The following is a 17,894-nucleotide window of genomic DNA, read 5'->3' as shown; positions in this document are numbered from 1 at the left end:
TTTCTATCTGTGCTTCACACGAGATGGAAATCCGCTGCGTCTCTGTGTCACTCTGTCTGCCGGGCTGCAGCCCATCCTCTGTCACTCCTCTAAGCCCCTCAGTCCGCTGCCCCACTTTCATCCCGGATACTTTCATCCAATCAGGCACCTTTCTCTGCAGCGTTTGCTGTTAGGTGCTGCTCCGGATCCCTGACCCGCACAGATTTTAGTTCACAGTGAACACCTGTAAATCCTGTCGAGGGCTTAGGGTTAGATGAACGGTTTGTAGGATAAGATTTTGTCAAATATGACTTAATTCAGTGCCTGAATGAGCCAGATGGAGATAAGACCAATCCAATGTTCACCTCACATGCATTTGCTGTTAACGTGTCTGGCACAGCCTCATTCATGCATGCTCCCATCCATCAAAGCAATGCAGTTGTCAATGTCAAGAGTTTAGGAGGGAAACAAATAACTACAGATGTGCTGGAAGGTTCCAGCCAGAATGAATCTGCTGTTGGTGTTTGTTTCAGTTACGTCAGGGGACTTCTCGCGTTCTGCAGAGGATTTCTTTATCTCCCAAGATTTGTTTAGCATGTTTTCTAACACGAGGCTTCTGTAAAGTAAATATGGCAGTCTGTGAGATGTTAAGATGTCCCCCTTCTGGACGTGGTTGATAAGTGATCAAAAGATCCGCCTCCGTCACCATGAGATGTATACTTTTTCAGTAAATAAAACACAGTCCTCACACATCGTTATTTCAAAATGGAAGATTTTGACCTAATTCTACTACAAAGCCTTTATTTTTGCCCAGTGTTAGTGAAGACGCTATTGCAATGAGGGGCATTAAAGGGCCTGCTGTGTGTTGTGCGGCTCAACATCAGTCCTCAGAGACAAGGCTTTAGCGAGAAAACATCCTTTAGAAGCCACTACAGTGTCAGCGATGTCACTGTGTGACAAGCCTGATCTTTGTGCTGATCCAAAGCAGCACATATGTGCAACAGCTTTTTCCCCTGTAGGGCTCAACAGACACACTTTGTCTGCCTCTGAAGCTTTTGTGCTTGAAGACTTGACCACAGGGGTTTTATTGCCCTGTGGTGTGGGAAGTTGTTAGTTGTTGCTTATTTAACACTTCATAAATGGTTTATTATTTTTTGCTGCAAAAACGTGCATTCAGATAAGTTTTTCAGTTTCAGTAGCGTTCGAACATCTAAACAGTTCAAATATTTGCTCACATAATTTACAGAAAATATTCAATTCTAAAATGTGTTTCAAATGCGTCACTGCTTGTTACATAAAATTATTTTTTATTAATTGCACTAATAAATTAGCTCTAATTTTTAGAAAATGTTCAAACACATCCTGGCCTTGGATGCAGGTCTGTTTGAAGTACAGCATGGCGTGCACCGTAGGCCTATATTGGAGAAAGCAGCATGATCGCCTGCTGCAAGCCTGTTGGACCTGATCAAACAGCACTGGAGCACTCTTGTGGATGCGCCTTTGTGCATTTTCCCTTCCAACAGTTTATCAATTTTTACAGCTCTTGAACAGAACCGCTGGGCTGGTAAAAACGAAAAACAAACACAAACAATGTAACCTGTGAGGAGCTTCCAACAGTCTGCCTTGAAGTTGGTGTCACATTGGACTGACTGATGGATTTCACTTACTGGTGTAAAAAGAATCTGCTGCATATATGAAACAAACGTTTCATCTCTGTGACACTTTGCAAGACATTTTCTGATATGATGCATTTGTCCAACTCAGAATCTTTCAAATTAGATTGGTTTTTCCTTAAAAACAACTAACTGCAAGAGGCCTCTGCTTTGCATTTGTTTGGGCATTTTTATCTGCATGGCTTTGTAATAAAAGTTCATGAGTCAGATGGGTTTTGTTGTTATAGATTCTTATTTTCCTTTGTATTTTTTTATGATTTTTTCTAAACTTTAAAAATGTAAAGACTCAAAGTTCAGGTTATTGAATTTTTTAGTGGTCAATTTTATTACTTAAATCAGCAAGGGCAGGAGAAAGATGTAATTTGGAGAATTGAAATTGAAATTTTTAAAATTATTTCTAATTTTACAAACTCTACATATGTTGTAAGCATCCACTACCTCCTCACCACGCCAAGGTCACCCACTTTGTGAGGTTGCTAACTCTTGCGTGTTAATTGAAGAGGAAGAAAGTGACCAAAAACCTCAATTTGAGTTTAGTCTTTTTAATAAAGGTTGGATCAAACTCGTACAGAGTGCTCTGGGTCTCCACCATAAAAAAAGACAAGGCTAAACTGGTCATCTCTGCCCTGAGACTAGGGGTGTGCCAAAATATTGATATGGTGATATATCGCAATATGTGGTCCATTGATTGATTCTTGATGCGTCTTCATCAAGTATTGACCTTTTATTTATGTTTGGAGACCCTGTAAAACGTTATATTAATCATCCTTTGATAAGACGATTCTTCCGAGGGTCGATAGGGGGCGCTCGTTGCGAGATTGGCTGTCGCGGACGGTCGAAGAAGAATACACAAACAAAAACGGCGGAAGGAAAAACAAGGAGCATAGCGAGAGCAGCAAGTTAAACGACGCGCCGGCACATATTGTGCAGGTGAAAAAATGCAGTTTAACAAGCCTGTGATATGTGAGCCTTAAATGATCAACCCCTAGGTTTCTAACTGTGGAATTGGAGGACTACTGAGCATTAAAAGCCATTCTAAAAAGGTACATTTTTAAGTGACATTTGAAGCTGTTTAGGTCAAATATCATGCACAGTTCTGCAGGAATGTTTTTCCATAACTCAGGGCCGAAAATGGAAAAAGCATGGTTACCTCAGTGTTTCTGTTGTGACCTGGGCACATGAAGCAAATGTTTTGATTAACGGACCTTAAGACTTTAGAAAGGCTGTGAACAGTTACAAGCTCAGACCACTAAGAGCTCTAATAACAAACAGTAAAAGTTTGAACTGAATTGTAAAATGAACAGGGAGCCAGTGAAACTGGAGAGATGTGTTCTCGTCTGGATGTTCCAGTTTACAGTCGTGCTGCTGAATTCTGAACCGACTGGAGACGGTTCAGTGATCGCTGGGTGACACCAAAGTACTGTCAGGGGTTGAAAACGGGACACAAATGCAGGACGGCGAAAAAGCTTCAAAAACAAACAAGGTTTAATCACAAGTAACACGAAATGTCTGAAGCAAACTTACAGAACGATCCGGTGACAAGTAACAAACAGACAAGGGTTTAAATACACAAATGTAAATGGCAAACAGGTGAGCAGACAGGTGCCGGTGATGACAGGTGAAGTTACCTAGTGAGACAATGGAGCGCTGAACGGAAGTAGCAAAATAAAAGCCCAAAACCGGAAGTGAGAAAACACCCACCAAAACCGCCCTGGCCCCGGCTCCTGACAAGTACAGAGTTGCAGTAATCTATCCCAGAGGTAAGCATGGTGTGGACGGCTGCTCTAAGATCCCTGCAGCTCAGGGAAAGTTTAGCTTTAGCTAAAAGGCGCAAGTGATAAAAGTTCATCTTGACAACATTGTCAATCTGTTTGTCAAATTGAAAACAGCTGTCAAAGATAACTCTCAGATTTCTAACAGCAGTAGAGTCAGCCTCAGAGGTGTCACCAAAAACACTTTAGCAGGGTGGACTCTGTGCTGTGCCGAGATCAAAATCTTGAATGAACCTTCCCAAAAATTAAATGATTGTCTAAAAGGACTGCAGCTGATTAAAAACAACTTTTCTAATATTTTAGATAACCGTTCTAAAATGAGATAAACAGAGGTGTCAGAGTGAGATTTTTAAAGAAGAGGCTTAACCACATTTTACATGTTTTACAGCAGATAGAACAATTCTAGAGCTTAAGGACACGTTAAGAGGATTCAAAGGTCCAGGCAATGGCTGTTCTACACAGTGGCATAAAAAGTGGGTATGCAGCATATACATAACCCAAAGGGGGCGCCAAACCGATATGGTGAAAATTATTTATAGTTCGTATTTTTTTATTTCACAGCTGTTTGTGCACATATAGTTTCAGTAGCAGAAGCACATCGTAACTGAGCGGGCACCCCCGCCGCAGCCGCCCCTCCCTCACTCGGGTCTTGTACAGAGAGCGAACTCCAGCACGTGTCCGCCAGAACGTGCCAAAGCGCTCTTGCAGAGACACGCGCCAGGGCGGGCTGTTGATTGTTGTTATTTGAATTGTGTGATCATCTAGTGCAGGGGTCGGGAACCTTTTTGGCCAAGAGAGCCATAAACGCCACATATTTTGAAATGTAATTTCGAAAGAGCCATACAATAATGTAGTGTCCCTTTCCCACACTGAGGCACAGAGACTTAACCTCTTTTAAGGTTCTTTATTCGGGTTACTGCAGACCGCAACAAACGCCGAACAATTAATTCAGCAACTCCTGAATCTCTCCCGCCGAGACGAGACGAGAGCGCGTCTCCCAACTTTATATTCCCCCCCTCCTGCTCCAGCCCTCCCCTTTCCCTTATTCGGCCCATAGCTGAACCCCATTGGTCCAAACTACCTAACAACAGGCTGAGCGACAGAACTGAGAGCCAATCAGATCTCTGCTTGACGCGTTCAATGAACTCCAGAACTTTTAACGCGGCCCAACAGCCATCCAACTCAGTCCGCGACAATATGTTTAAAACTAAAATACAAGTGAATGTGTGCATTTGATGTAATTTCAACCTTTTTAAAGTACAGTAAGTCTGTGGATTCTTTTTAATAACATTGTTATTCTGTTTCTAATAAATGATGAGTATTTCTCGTGGTAGTTTTGCTGATGGTCTAGTCTGGTTTACGTGGTGAGTTTCTGGTTCATGCAGGCGTTGAGACTTTAAACGTGATCTTAGGTTGGTATGAATGTTTTGTAGATGTGAGACAGACTGCTCACATGCGGACCTGGAGCCAAACACACACTCACACGCTGCAGTGAGTGACAGGCAGTGGGTTTTACCTATTTACAATCCCTGCGCGATTCACCTGCTGCCTGTCCCCACAACACCTCAGCCCCACCCTCTGCTTTCTCCCTCACACATCCCGTCCCCGCAACTGCGCGCTCTTTCTCAGAGACGGGAGCGCGCAGTTTTAGGCACGGCAATTCACAGGTTTCCGGGTGGTACAAACTCTGTGAATTAATAGACAATTTTAAACTTATACTAGTGCTGGCGCAGATTTGTCTCTCTAAGCACCGCTACTACTGCGCGCCTCTGCCATCGCATCGCGCACGAGAAAGACTGGTCTAATGAAGAAAAAAAATTTGAATTAAAGATTTGTCTGCGAGCCACATGTGACCATCAAAAGAGCCATATATGGCTCGCGAGCCTTAGGTTCCCGACCCCTGATCTAGTGATAAGATTAAATTGAAAGGCAAAAGAAAAAACAATCGGGGATCCAGACAGAAAACGCAGAAGGGACAAAGATGTGGTGTGAATGAAGAAAAGTTTCTCTAAATGGTTGAGAGACAGCAGGTACGTTATAGCAGTGGTAAAAACAGGCTGGAAACATTCAGGTCTAAGCTACCAGTAAAATGGTCACAAGTGTCTTGCAGCTGTACTGAGATGGATTTACAGTATCAATAATCATGAAGAGAAAATAAAGGAACTTGTTGGTACTGATTTTGTTTTAAAAAAATTCTTTAACCAGATGTACCAAAACACTGAAAAGGTTTTATCTTTTGACTAAAACAGCACTAAATGATGATAAAAGCTGCTCCTATAGGCAGGAATAGGAAGAAGTGCAGTATGTGTGATGGTGGGTTAGATGGTGGTTTTGTTTCTTTTTATTTTGTTAAAATTTTGGATAATTATAATGTTTTAAATGACTATTAAATTTACAGCCTTTTGCTTGTAACCCTTGTGCTATCCTAGGCACTTTAACATTGGGAGTTGGGTCATCTAGACCCACTAGACAGTGCTCTGAACCATTTTTCTTCAATGATTTGTGATCTTCACTGGTGTCCATGGATTACATGAAATCTTTCCACCTTTATTCACCTTTGTCATGGTAGGGAGAACACCTCAATGGAAGGGGGGGGGGGGGGTCATCTAAGATAACACAAGGGTTAATATCACTTTGGCTGAACGACATTTTGGATTTTAGTTGAACATTTGGAGATGTTTAACAACAATAAATAAATCTATTCTATTCTATTCTATTAAACCACTAATTGATATCCAACACAAATATAATTTAAAATTAAAGATGTTTCTATTTTTACGTATAGTTTAGTGTCTTATTCTCTGAAAATCTTCCTAACACAAAGTTAATATCAAACAGCTGTGAGGATGGAGAGAAAGATGAGAAGAAAGAGAAAGAATCAGGACAGATGGAGGAAAGAAACAGGCTGGTCTGATGGTGGACGTTCAGGGCAAAGCCAGTTCAGAACAAGTCAGTCATTTTCAAATAGTATTCTTAATTTAAAAAACATGCATTAGCAAGATGTTTAATTTATTTAAAACAGGAAATAATTGATGCTTGGCCTTATTATGATTTAGTGGAGAAGAACACAGACAAGAGGTGAAGCAGACAGACGTGAGTTGGTGATGCATCTGATATCAGAGAGAGCAGAGATGGAGGAATCATTAAACTATTGAAGTCACAAAAACCTAGATGCTCATTCTGCTTTAAACTTCTGCTGAACACCTGTTCACCTATTTTGGAAAAACAAGTGCAGACACACATGACAATCAGTCCCAACAGAGAAGAACGAGGAGTGAGGTCCAGATGATGATGATGATGATAGAGAGAAAGAGAGACGATCAGCTGATGATGAAGAGGGAGAAGAACAGAGACGATCAGCTGATGATGAAGAGGAAGAAGAACAGAGAGAGGAGGGGGCTGGGGCAAGGCATTACTCAGAGGATCCTTCTGAATGGCCTTCACCACACAAATTTGGGGGGAATCATTGATGCACGGTTGAAAATAGCTCACAAAAATGTTCTGCTGGGTCATATCCAGAAGAAGTACTGAGAAGATGTTTAGATAGCCTTAGGAAGGGTGGATGGGAGCTTCTTTTATGTGCATTTGTTTTATTATGTGCATGTCTGTGTGATTGCGTGTGTGGGGGGTATTTTTTTAATGTGTCCGCATACCCCTATGAAATTCGGTAGTTGGTCCCCTGGTTCTACACTAACTAACCCCCCCGCGCGCACACACAATGACATTAAATAACGTAAAATAATTTGCTCTCCATAGAAATATATTATGTCAAAATCATACAAACATGAACATGTTGCAAAACAAAACAAACAAAGCCTGGAAATATTAATAATAGGAAATGACAAATCATATCATTCCATTTTCTTTGCTCTTTTGTCATTTTTTTAAGAGCTGGACTCCTGGCATCAAATATTTGGCATTTTCCTAATTTTGTGCAACACCAACAGTAGAACTCCTCCAAAAACCTTGATACATTCATAAACAAAAGACCTAATGTTTCTTTATGAAATCAAAAAGCGCAGCTGTTTTACTGCCTGCATTACCTCCTGTTTTTATGTCAAAGAGGTTATTGAATCCAGCTAAACGTCAGGCAGACGTAAAAAATACAATTTAGGGGGAAAATAAAGACACGTCATCAAAATGTCAACAATAGTTAATAAAGAATGACATTATTAGCATGAGTGAGTAATCTAAAGGCACGCCACGATCCAGGTATTGCGCAATCGAGCCTACGCTCGGTGTTCACCTCGCTGCCTGCATGCGTGCTCCACACCCCTCCCCTTTTTCTTCACACACATTTGTGGCGCCTTCTCAAAGACAGGACTGTGCCCAGCTACGGGACGCCAATTCGCAGATTTTTAGGCTGTTACAAACTCTGTGATATAACAGGTAATAGTAACAATAGTGGCACAAATCTTTTTTTTTTCAAGCAGTGAGATGCCGCCCCCCCTTTAAATTAAGGCAGGCCATATGGCCTGTGCCTAAAACCGCTACTGGGTCTACAGTCTCAAAAGCTTCCTTGAGAATCTTAGCAGAATTCACATCAAGACAGCAGTTTGTGGATTTGAGTGATTTGACAATTTGAGCAAACCACTGGAAGTCCTGAAATCCAGTGAGGAACTCTCCTGTTGTAGAGGACTCGAAGATGTGACGCCAGTAGAATGGAACAAGTGCTTCACTGATTGAGGAGGGGGCTTTGATTTCAAAAGTTATGGGGAAATGACCTGAGATAGCTGTCTCAGATATTTCAATCTGTGAGTCATCTTCATCAGATCATTAGCAGCACTATCAGTTGTACATTTTTGAATTTTTTTAGAGGGGAAATAAAAATTGTTTTTCAGTTTTTGTTATTCAAAGTCCCCCTCTGATGAAAATCGTGTTTTTTGAGTTTTTGACACGTACGTGTGGCATTTTTCTTATGAAAGAGAACAAATGTAATAAGAAATCATTTCATTATAAGAGGTCAGGCAGGCAGGGTCAAAAGCAGGGATGAGATCCTCAGAGGAGAAACAGGATAGTCAAGATCCAGGCGAGAGTCGAGGAAGGCAAACAGAGTCGGAAACAGGGTCAGGAGACAGAAGATCAGGTTGGTATTCCAGAAAGCAGCTTATGCTAGCTCCCACGGTAAGTTTGAGGCTAAGGAAGTTGATAACCTCAGCTTTCAGTTCCAAAAATGGAGGTGTGTTTCAGGGTATGTCAAGTTGCCATAGCAACTCATGCTCTAAATATAACCTGGTCTGGAGCAGGTTTAGTTGAAGGTTAGTTTGTTTTCAGAGAGGTGAAGCAGCATGGCGTGTCCATTTGAAGATGATTTAGTGGATGAAGACTTTTCTACTTTTTCCACCGTGAGAGGGTGATAAGACCACATATGGATGTTGGAAAGATAAACTTTTTTACTTTGATCTAACTTAACCCTTGTGCTATCCTAGGCACTTTACATTGGGAGTTGGGTCATCTAGACCCACTAGACAGTGCTCTGAACCTTTTTTCTTCAATGATTTGTGATCTTCACTGGTGTCCATGGATTACATGAAATCTTTCCACCTTTTTCCACCTTTTTCACAGTAGGGAGAACACGTCAATGTACGGGGGGGGGGGGGGGGTCATCTAAGATAGCACAAGGGTTAATTATTTGCTACAGTTAAGATAAATCATTTTTTTAGTTCAGTCAGTTTACAAATAACAAATAGTTATCAGACAGTTATTTTCCTTTCATTCAAATTAATTCAATCAAGTAGGTGTAACTTTGGCGCTGCTGTGAGATCGGCACCACAAGGAATTGTGGGATACCATTGCCTTTGCCTGTCTGGACAGATTTGGGTTTAAGTGTGGGTTTTTGACCAAATGTGTTTAGTTGTTTAGCTGTTTTACTGTGTTTTGTTGAGTTATTTGTCCTGTTATGTTTAACTCTTTCTGCACCATGAGTGAGAGGATGATGAGTTTATTTAGCACCACTAGTGCTTAATGGTGTACTGGTACCTGGCGCCTTGTCAAAGAGAAATAAAAGAAGCATATCAAACAAGAGCTTGGGTCTTCAGAGGTTAAATCATTTGTTTTAAGAAAAGTTCCACAGCTCAATAGCTGCGGTAACATTGCTAAATATCGGATCGGATTAGAATTGTGTACACGGGCCCCGAAAAAAGTGATCTAATTTTAACAAGCGTTTCCATACGCCACACCTTCGGTCGCAACAAATCCTTTGGACATGCGCAGGGCTCTCTAAAATACTGGAAATGGCCGTAGAAGAAGAAACGTTGAGTTCCATTGTAAACAAAGAAATCTGCAGCATAGAGCAAGGCGATCTTCTAAACGTGCTATAATTGATTTTATGATTATTAAATAAATAAATATATATATAAATAAATATGTTTGCTCATAGAGGTATTTTTAATCATGCTTTTTTTCTAGGCTGAATGAAGCCGGAAAAAGGCTCAGGGTTTGGTTAATACATGTCAACAGAAACATTTAGCCGTGGATGAACTTCAATGCTGCAATGTGCATCTTTTTTTTTGTTTTTAACTTGTCCTGTCCAACAGCTGGGCAGGCAGATGAGAGCTGACGGCCTCTTGTGTTGGACATATTTTATTTTAACAATAGGGGATTATTAATCTTCAGACAAACCAAAGGTATGTCTGAATAAACCCCTTTTGTAATTGAGGCCAAACTTTATTAATTTCAATAATGTTTGAAAATATTTGGTGTTGGACCGGACGGAAAAGAAAAGAAGGGAAGAAGAGAGAAGGATGTTAAAGAGAGGGGGGGGGGGTAAGAGGGTGATAATTAGAGGGGGGGGGGGGGGGGGTAAGACCATGAAGCAGCATAAAGCAACAAGTTTAGTGGTTGTTTATCATTACGGTAAAGTTCAAATGTAGTACAAAAAGGGCGGGGCCTGTCCACACACACACTCAAATGTTATCAACACACCTGCTAGCCGCAAAAATGTCCACATGTCAACATGTACACAAAACCGATAGTGTTCACAAACGCATACCTATGCCTTTAAACCAACTGGTGTGAAATATTTCATTCATTCAATCATGCAAACTGTTAGTGCAAAGGTGAGCTAACACCTGTGCTCAGGTGAGTGTTTATATTCTTCTAAAATGGACGGTGGAATGTGAAAAGAAGGAGGGAGTGTGTCCAGCCATCCCCACCCCAAGACCCCCGCCACCCGGCAGCAGGCAGGGAACAACCACCCCCCGGGCGACGAAATCCGCCACCCAGGCCAGGGCCAGCAGGGCCGCCGCGAGGCCCCCAGAGCAAGAGAGCAGGGAGGCACGGAGGGAAAGGGAGCGCCGCCTCAGCCTAACCAGAAGAACAGCCCACCCGCCACGCCGGGGGAGCCAACGCAGGGCCCCACCCGAGAAGGGCCCCCACAGCCCCAGACGAGCAACCCATCACCCCTCAGGAGTTCCGGGCATCCCCCCGCCCCAACCCCAGGTGTGACGACGGGACCGAGGCAGCCAACCGGCCGGGGCAACCACCGATTGCCTCAGCGGAGACCCGCCAACCCCCCAAGGTCCCGTGCCAATAGTGCCCCCCCCCAGAACGCCCCCCCCCCCAAGCAGGGCCACCGCCAACCCCCCCCAGCACAGGCAAGGGGACCACCCCCCAAGCCAAGCCAGACCGCCACCCCACCCCACCACCACGTACCCCCACACCCAAGCCCAGAGGACCACACAGCGCCCCAGCCCGCCCCACCCAGGCACCGGCCCCCCATGCAATGCATTGTGCATCTTGACTAAACGTAAATATGTGGGGATAACATCAGCCTTTATTTTTTTCTGGACACGGTTGTTTACACGGTTTATAAGGACTGCGCAGCATTTCTCCATTCAAAAGCCGTCTCCGTTAGCTCACACGCCGTCTTAAAGCTGCTCCTCTGCTCCGAGACACAGTCCTCCAGGGAGACGCGGTGCTCCTGAGTCCGGCAGCTCGCTCATGCAGAGCAGCCGGACAGACTGCGTTCTGAAACCTCCTTCAAAACACCCTCCACTGCCCGCAAACACGAAGCCACAAGTCCGGCTGCTCTGCTCAGAGACATGCTTCGCATGGGTGGAGCAGCTGCCGGTCCTGTTTGCGCCCTCTGGAGCGCCACATCGTCTATGCATGACGTTAAACCCAGAGCAGTAGTGACACACGTTGAGGAATAAACTGTTTATATGCACCATAACCCACCTATCTCAATCGGAAAGAAATTTTGATCCGAATGAGTCCGATCGGGTCAGAGTATTCCAAACAGTGTGATTACGTGACGCATTTTTATTCTGATCAGGCGTTCTTTCGATTACATTTGTGACTGCAGCTATTGTTGTAGACCTATCTCTGTGGTTAAAGGAAAACAAGGATGGCCCCATCTTGAAGTTACTCAAAACACAGGGATGGGGGGAAATGGATTCAAGCTGTTGCAATGTTAAAAAAAAAACTTTTTCCTTTTTATATTGGTTTACCGGTACTTTATTTTTCATTTTTAAAGCCTTTTTCTATTACTGTTTCTTTTATTACAATTGGTACTTCTATTTAAATGATAACTAAAATTAAGAAATACAGGCAGAACTACACTAAACATAGAGAAAAAAGTTTTTTTGTACCATGAATTGATTTGATACAGTATATATTCCTTTAAACCCTGTCCTAAAAATGTGATCATTTTCCATTTGAAACATTTAAAACCAATTATAAAACAAAAATACTCTAATTTTAGCGTTCTCTTACAGGTTGTTGCGCCCCGGTCTTTATTTTGGGAGAAGATTGACCTCAACAAAATGAAGAAATAACAAATTTTAGATCAACAATATTTAATTAAATTTACAAATTCAATAATATAGGTTTTTCAGAGAATTAGGCCGTATGTGAACCGTATATCCCAACTCCTCCAATTGTAGGGGCTTTTGGAGGGGTAGGGTAGGTTTTTAAGGGCTAATCCTGGCAGCGGAGGGATGCTCTGCTGCTGATGTCATTATGCTTTTTATTTTAGCGCTAGCAGCTCCCCGCTAACGTAGCTGACCTGTGACTACTGATGATGTCATTGAGTGGGAGAAACGTCCGAAATGGAAGACACTATTTTACCCTATACCTATAGGGAGAGTAACAGAACAGCAGACAGTTGTCGTCTCACTGATGATCACCTAGAGTGAGAATCGCAATATATTTCACACATACCTGACACAGAAGCATTCCGTCTTCATCAGAGTCATCACCAGGTGCTTTGGGTGTTACGTGCATAAACAGATGACTGTCACTGGGGCGGAGTCACCCGTCAAAGTTTGAAGGGTGACTCCGCCCCCCGCTGTCCGTCTGCTGCTGGAGGATGTTGCTCCTTGTGTGGGAGAGCAGGAAGGCCCCTCCTCCCGATTCATAGATGTTTGGCTGTCTGATCTCTGCTGCCTCCGTGATCTCTCTGCTCTGCTCTCCCACACAACGTCATCCAGCAGGCGGCGGACAGCGTCAAAACATGGCAGGCATGTTTCAGAGATGTTAGGTGTCTGATAGCAAATGAAATAAGAACTTATGAGTTTTCATTTTGTGGCCACAAATGAGTATTTCAGTATCTTCAATTTGTATTGCTAATTTAAGGGCAGCAATTTTAGTTTGTTGCCACAAAATACAATTTTTGCACACAAAACACCAATTATAGTTCACAAAATACATTAGTATTTTTTAAGTTAGCATTTTGTGGCCACAAAATAGTTTTTTTGTATCATCAATTCCTACTACTGATTTCTACCCAAAAAATACAAATACTTGTTTTAAAAATGTTTGTACTTACATAATGCTAATTTGTGCGCATAAAATGCTACTAGAATACTACTTTGGTGACACCAGATCCTAAATTATGGTCAAAAAATGCTAATTTGTGTGCACAAAATGCTAATTCATGGCCACAAATAGTTTTCAGAAATGTTTAACAATGTTTTTTTCAAGTCACCCAGACGTTACAGCCAGCAGTCTCTCAAGCAAGCAGCTCATAGATAAATATTTGTTCCAAGAATTCTGTTTTGTTTTTCACTCTTGCTCGAGTTTTAAACCTCCTGCATCAACTATTTTCCCATGGGATTTAGCAGCGAGATTTCTCCTGCAGCTAAACTTCAGCCCAGTTCTGATTTCACCTGCTTACAGCATAACAACAGTCAGAACCTGTCGGGCTTTGTTTCAGTGCCCTGTGGTATCCCACCACAGCTGTCCCACAGCAGTCTCCTCTGGCTTACAGCATGCAGGCTGCAAAGATTGTTTTGGGTTACTTATAAAATTCAAGGGCAGGAATAGTCAAGGTAAAAATGAAAACTACAAATAAATTAGCCAGTTCCTGCATGTAATTTGGGATAGCCTTAAGCCAACTTCCTCTTACTGATCTGGATTCTTTGTGTTGCATCAGAGAAATCTGTAGAATATTTGAGAAAAAACATTAGATTTTTGTTTTCTTATCCAGAAGTAAATATACTTTTCATCCATTTCCTGCTTTATTTTTATTTTTATTTAGGGTCTTACTTTTACACACTTTGTAAAAAAATCAGTGTTTATTTATAATTTATCTTTTGGAATTTGTTCATTAAGACCCCAAAGTGTACAAAATTTCTGAAGCAACTCTTAGATTTGTATTTCCTAGGTCTATGGACCGATTTCCTTTTTACATACCAAAAAACCCATTTCATAACAGTTGGAAAAAAAACCAAAAGATCAAAACTTGATCCAACAAGTTGAGCTTGGCTTTTAAATTCATACCAACATGTGCCCTGTACATCCTGCATTTGCCCACACACGGGTCCTGCCACCTGTCTGCAACCACGCCTGCTAAAGCTTCTTTCATTAACTAGCCTATATGTCTTCTTTTTCTATTCCCCATTCCATTTCCTCGACCTTGGACCTTGTAGATTCGGATTAACAGGGAAGTAAGTACTGAACTGCTTGTTCTTCTGCCTGCCATCGCTCTATTATTACAACCCCCCACCTCTTTTCCAACTTTCTTTCCACTGTCCTCTATCCACAAGTGCTGGAAGGTCAGACTTTAACTGAATGTCATAAGTGGCCAAAAATCAAGACATCTAGACGTTAAGGCACCAATCCTGAGCAGAGGAGTGGTGGTTTTGTGCTGATAAAGTTTGGCCAAGGCCGAAGGTATTGTGGATAGTATGGCTCATAGCAGTGGTCATTCATCTCCATTTCAAGCACGTCCAAGTTTTTCTCCCAGAATGTATTTAAAAATCCATCAGTGATGCTGGTGGACAACAGAACCACAGCCTCTGCAGAAAGCAGTCACCCCTAGAGCTGCATCACGTTGGTTCAACGAGAGCTGGTTTGCTCCCATTGTTTCTGACCTGTCAAGAGAGTTCTGATTGTTATGTAATTGTGGCATCAATTATCCTTCAACCTGCTACTGTTAGCCAACCCTGAGCCACTCCAGTCATGGGATTCAGCAGTGGCATTTTCATAAAACTACAGACGTTGTTATCTTATGCAATCTGCTCGTAGGAGGATCTTGTTTGTACGGCCTGAAAGTGTTTACTTGTCAAAGTCCCCTGAGTGCTTGTGGTTGGATTCAGCTGCTTCAAGGCCATTGAGTGGGAATGCTTCTTCATTCATGTCCACCTCATTCCCACCGTGTGGAAACATCTGTTGTCTGTATCAAAGCCGGTCACCTCCTTTGATAGACAGGTTTTCAGATTACTTTACTGTTTACTGCATTTTTTATGTGCCATGCATTGATGTGAAGTCTGTGTATTATGGTTTTTTTTTTGTTATTTTTACTTGAGTGGACGAAATGGCGGACAAACTATATGTAGGAGCATAATCTACCAGTGAAGCTTTTTCAAAATTAGACATCAAACAAATTTAGATAAACCCAGCCAGCTGAACGCACTTCCTTAGGAATACGTCAACAGTTTTTAAATGGAGGTTATTTAAAGATGTAGTCTGAGGAAATTGTGTTTTTTTGTAATGAAAATTCAGCTTAAAATGGCATTTCTGAGTGTTTTGTTTGTATTCCAATTGTTGTGAATCAGGAGCAGACGACAAAATGCTGTTTGAAAAATCTTGTAAGTGTGACTTAAAAGCTACGACACAAGCCCCCTGTTCCGCTCCGTTCTGATGCATTGTAGACGACTAGATCCATGTACTTGTTTTCCTCATCCAATCTGGCTCAAAACAGTACGACTGGATAGCCCCAAAAGTGCTCCCCATTTTTGTTGCACCGGTAATGTTAGTTTAGCGGTGAGAGGGACCACACAATGTTAGCAGGGCGTGTAAACAGATGGGTGATGGGTAAGGGTGCGGGCTTCCTCCACACCAACAGTCACACAACGCAGAGGTGGGTTTCTCTGCAGACACTATGTCCTAGAAAGCTACGCAGGTTTTTGATGTTTGCTAAAAACTGCATAATCCTAATCAAAAGACCACTGGGAAGGATTTTATAACAGATCCAAAAATGATCGGAGTGGGACTTTAAAGTTTGGGGCAAAGACATTGTCTGGACTCCATTGCAGGAAAATGAAACAGTCTAGGTCAGTAGAACAGCAGTGGAAATAAGGAAGAAAAAGGGCGAGACAGAGAGCCCCCACCCCTACCCCGACCCCCACACACTGTACAGCTGCCCCTGAGGTAAAGGTGTTTTACTCAGCATGTCATCCTGCTTTTCTCTTTCAGGGCTACCATCGATCCAACCACTTCATCGCCACTCAGGGTGGGTATCCCTGCAAGGCTGTGGTGTGTGTGTGGATTCAGGGAGCGGGGGGCCGTGTGGTGTTGTTTACTAAACTAAGGATGATACATCAAATCAAACTGTAACTTCACTCTCTGTGACATGTAGTGCAATGGTTTATACAGAGGGAAAACTCTGTTAGTCATGTGTAAAGTCCCCTCTTAAAGGCCTGTAGAGGGCGCTATTCTCTTTGCTGACCAAAGATCCCAAGTGGCTTTTTTTTTTGCGAAATCACAGAAACATGTGTTTAATGTAAAGTCTCAGTGCTTCTAATGGAAAACTGAAATGTCTCTGTTCTTCCCAACAGGACCCAAGCAGGAGACTTTGTATGATTTCTGGAGGATGGTGTGGCAAGAAAACTGTTTCAGCATCGTCATGATCACTAAGCTGGTGGAGGTTGGCAGGGTATGTCTTTGATGGAAATGTGTAATACCAAATCTCACAGTGCATAAAAAGCAGCATACTAAGCTTTTCTGGGACCGTTTATTTTATTCACTCACACTAATGAGTTAGAGGGAACTTTTGCAGAAAGTTCGGTTAAAAAGATTGTAAATGTTCATGCTTACATGCTCTTCAGAGCTGTGATCCTGAAACACTGAAAAGTTTCATTGGTCATGGTAAATGGACACACCCGTCACTCATGCCATTGTATACTTCATGTCATCACATGATCCCAGTGTGCAGAGTGGGAGAAAGCCACTGTGCCTACAAGAAAAGCATGTCGGCAGAAAATGAAACAGCTCTATCATACTTTTCCAAAAAAGTTTGTGAAAAGTTCTGTTTTTAATGCAACTTTATTGCAGTTTAGTTTAGAAGTAAAATGGGTTTCTGACTTTGATGTACTTTTAAGCACAGTAGGTTGTTGTTTTCTTATTATAGGGGAAAAGTCAGACTATCTGTTGACTGGTGTTAGATTCAACCTACATGGCATTTAGACGGGAATGACACTGACTCTATAACCATCCGTCTAGTATTACTGTGCACTTCTGTCTGTTTAGTGTCAGTGGGAAGGGGGGGGGGGGGGTGTCTCATGAGCTTATTTCAGCTACCACAGGGTGAAGGTAGGCTGCACCCATTGACTGTGGAAGAACTGGACCGAGTGAACGTGCTATCACTCACAGAAAATGGCTTACTTTCCGCCAACAAAATGAAGACAAATAAGTCGCCTTTTTATGTGATGTGGGCCGTGGTGGAGCCACATGACGTCAGTAACCAGTGATTGGTCGGAAATCCGTCGATTAGACACCTCGATCATTGGACGTGTGGGCCAGATGGCACCACGTACTGTTTTTGAGGCAGTTTATATCACATCACACGGCCACACACAAATAAGCATTAATATTTGCTGCAAGAGAAAAATTAGAGTCACCAATGAACCTATGAATGATGGCTAACTGAGATGAAGCTGCGCTTCTCACAATAAAAACAAAACAAAAAACACAACAAGTCCTTTTGAGGCCCTGCAGGCTTCACTGTTCTTATTCAAAACATGCATAACAGCATAGTTAAACTATAAAAAGGCCATTTGTGTGCAACAACAAGTGTATTCAGCTAATACATTTTATCCAAGTGGATAAAAAAAACATGATTGTTATTAGCTTAAATTTTATGGACTGCAAACATCCTTGAGCTGCAGAACGAGCTGCCTCTTATCCTTTATCTTTGAGACAAAAAAAGTATGTTTTCAACTGTGGAACGTTAAAATGATGCAATTTTCTCCCTGTAGCCTTTTATCCAATTTGCTTCTCCATTCTCACATTTCTGGAAGCTGACAAT

General features: G+C 42.2%; 1 protein-coding gene across 4 annotated transcripts in view; it reads left to right on the top strand.

Annotated features, from left to right (window-relative positions):
• The window catches only part of LOC101164139 (receptor-type tyrosine-protein phosphatase U), a 286,898-nt gene that overhangs the window by 248,044 nt on the left and 20,960 nt on the right, over positions 1-17,894 (top strand). For 2 of the 4 annotated variants that reach the window (XM_023964670.1, XM_023964672.1), the window contains 3 exons: positions 14,296-14,313; positions 16,064-16,100; positions 16,426-16,523. In XM_023964670.1, the coding sequence (XP_023820438.1) occupies positions 14,296-14,313; positions 16,064-16,100; positions 16,426-16,523 (153 nt within the window). The remainder of the gene's footprint in view (positions 1-14,295; positions 14,314-16,063; positions 16,101-16,425; positions 16,524-17,894) is intronic. The other 2 variants (XM_023964671.1, XM_023964673.1) reach the window with 1 other exon arrangement.

Source organism: Oryzias latipes, chromosome 16, assembly GCF_002234675.1.
Source record: "Oryzias latipes chromosome 16, ASM223467v1".
NCBI lineage: Eukaryota > Metazoa > Chordata > Actinopteri > Beloniformes > Adrianichthyidae > Oryzias > Oryzias latipes.
This window is presented reverse-complemented; position numbering and strand designations above follow the sequence as displayed.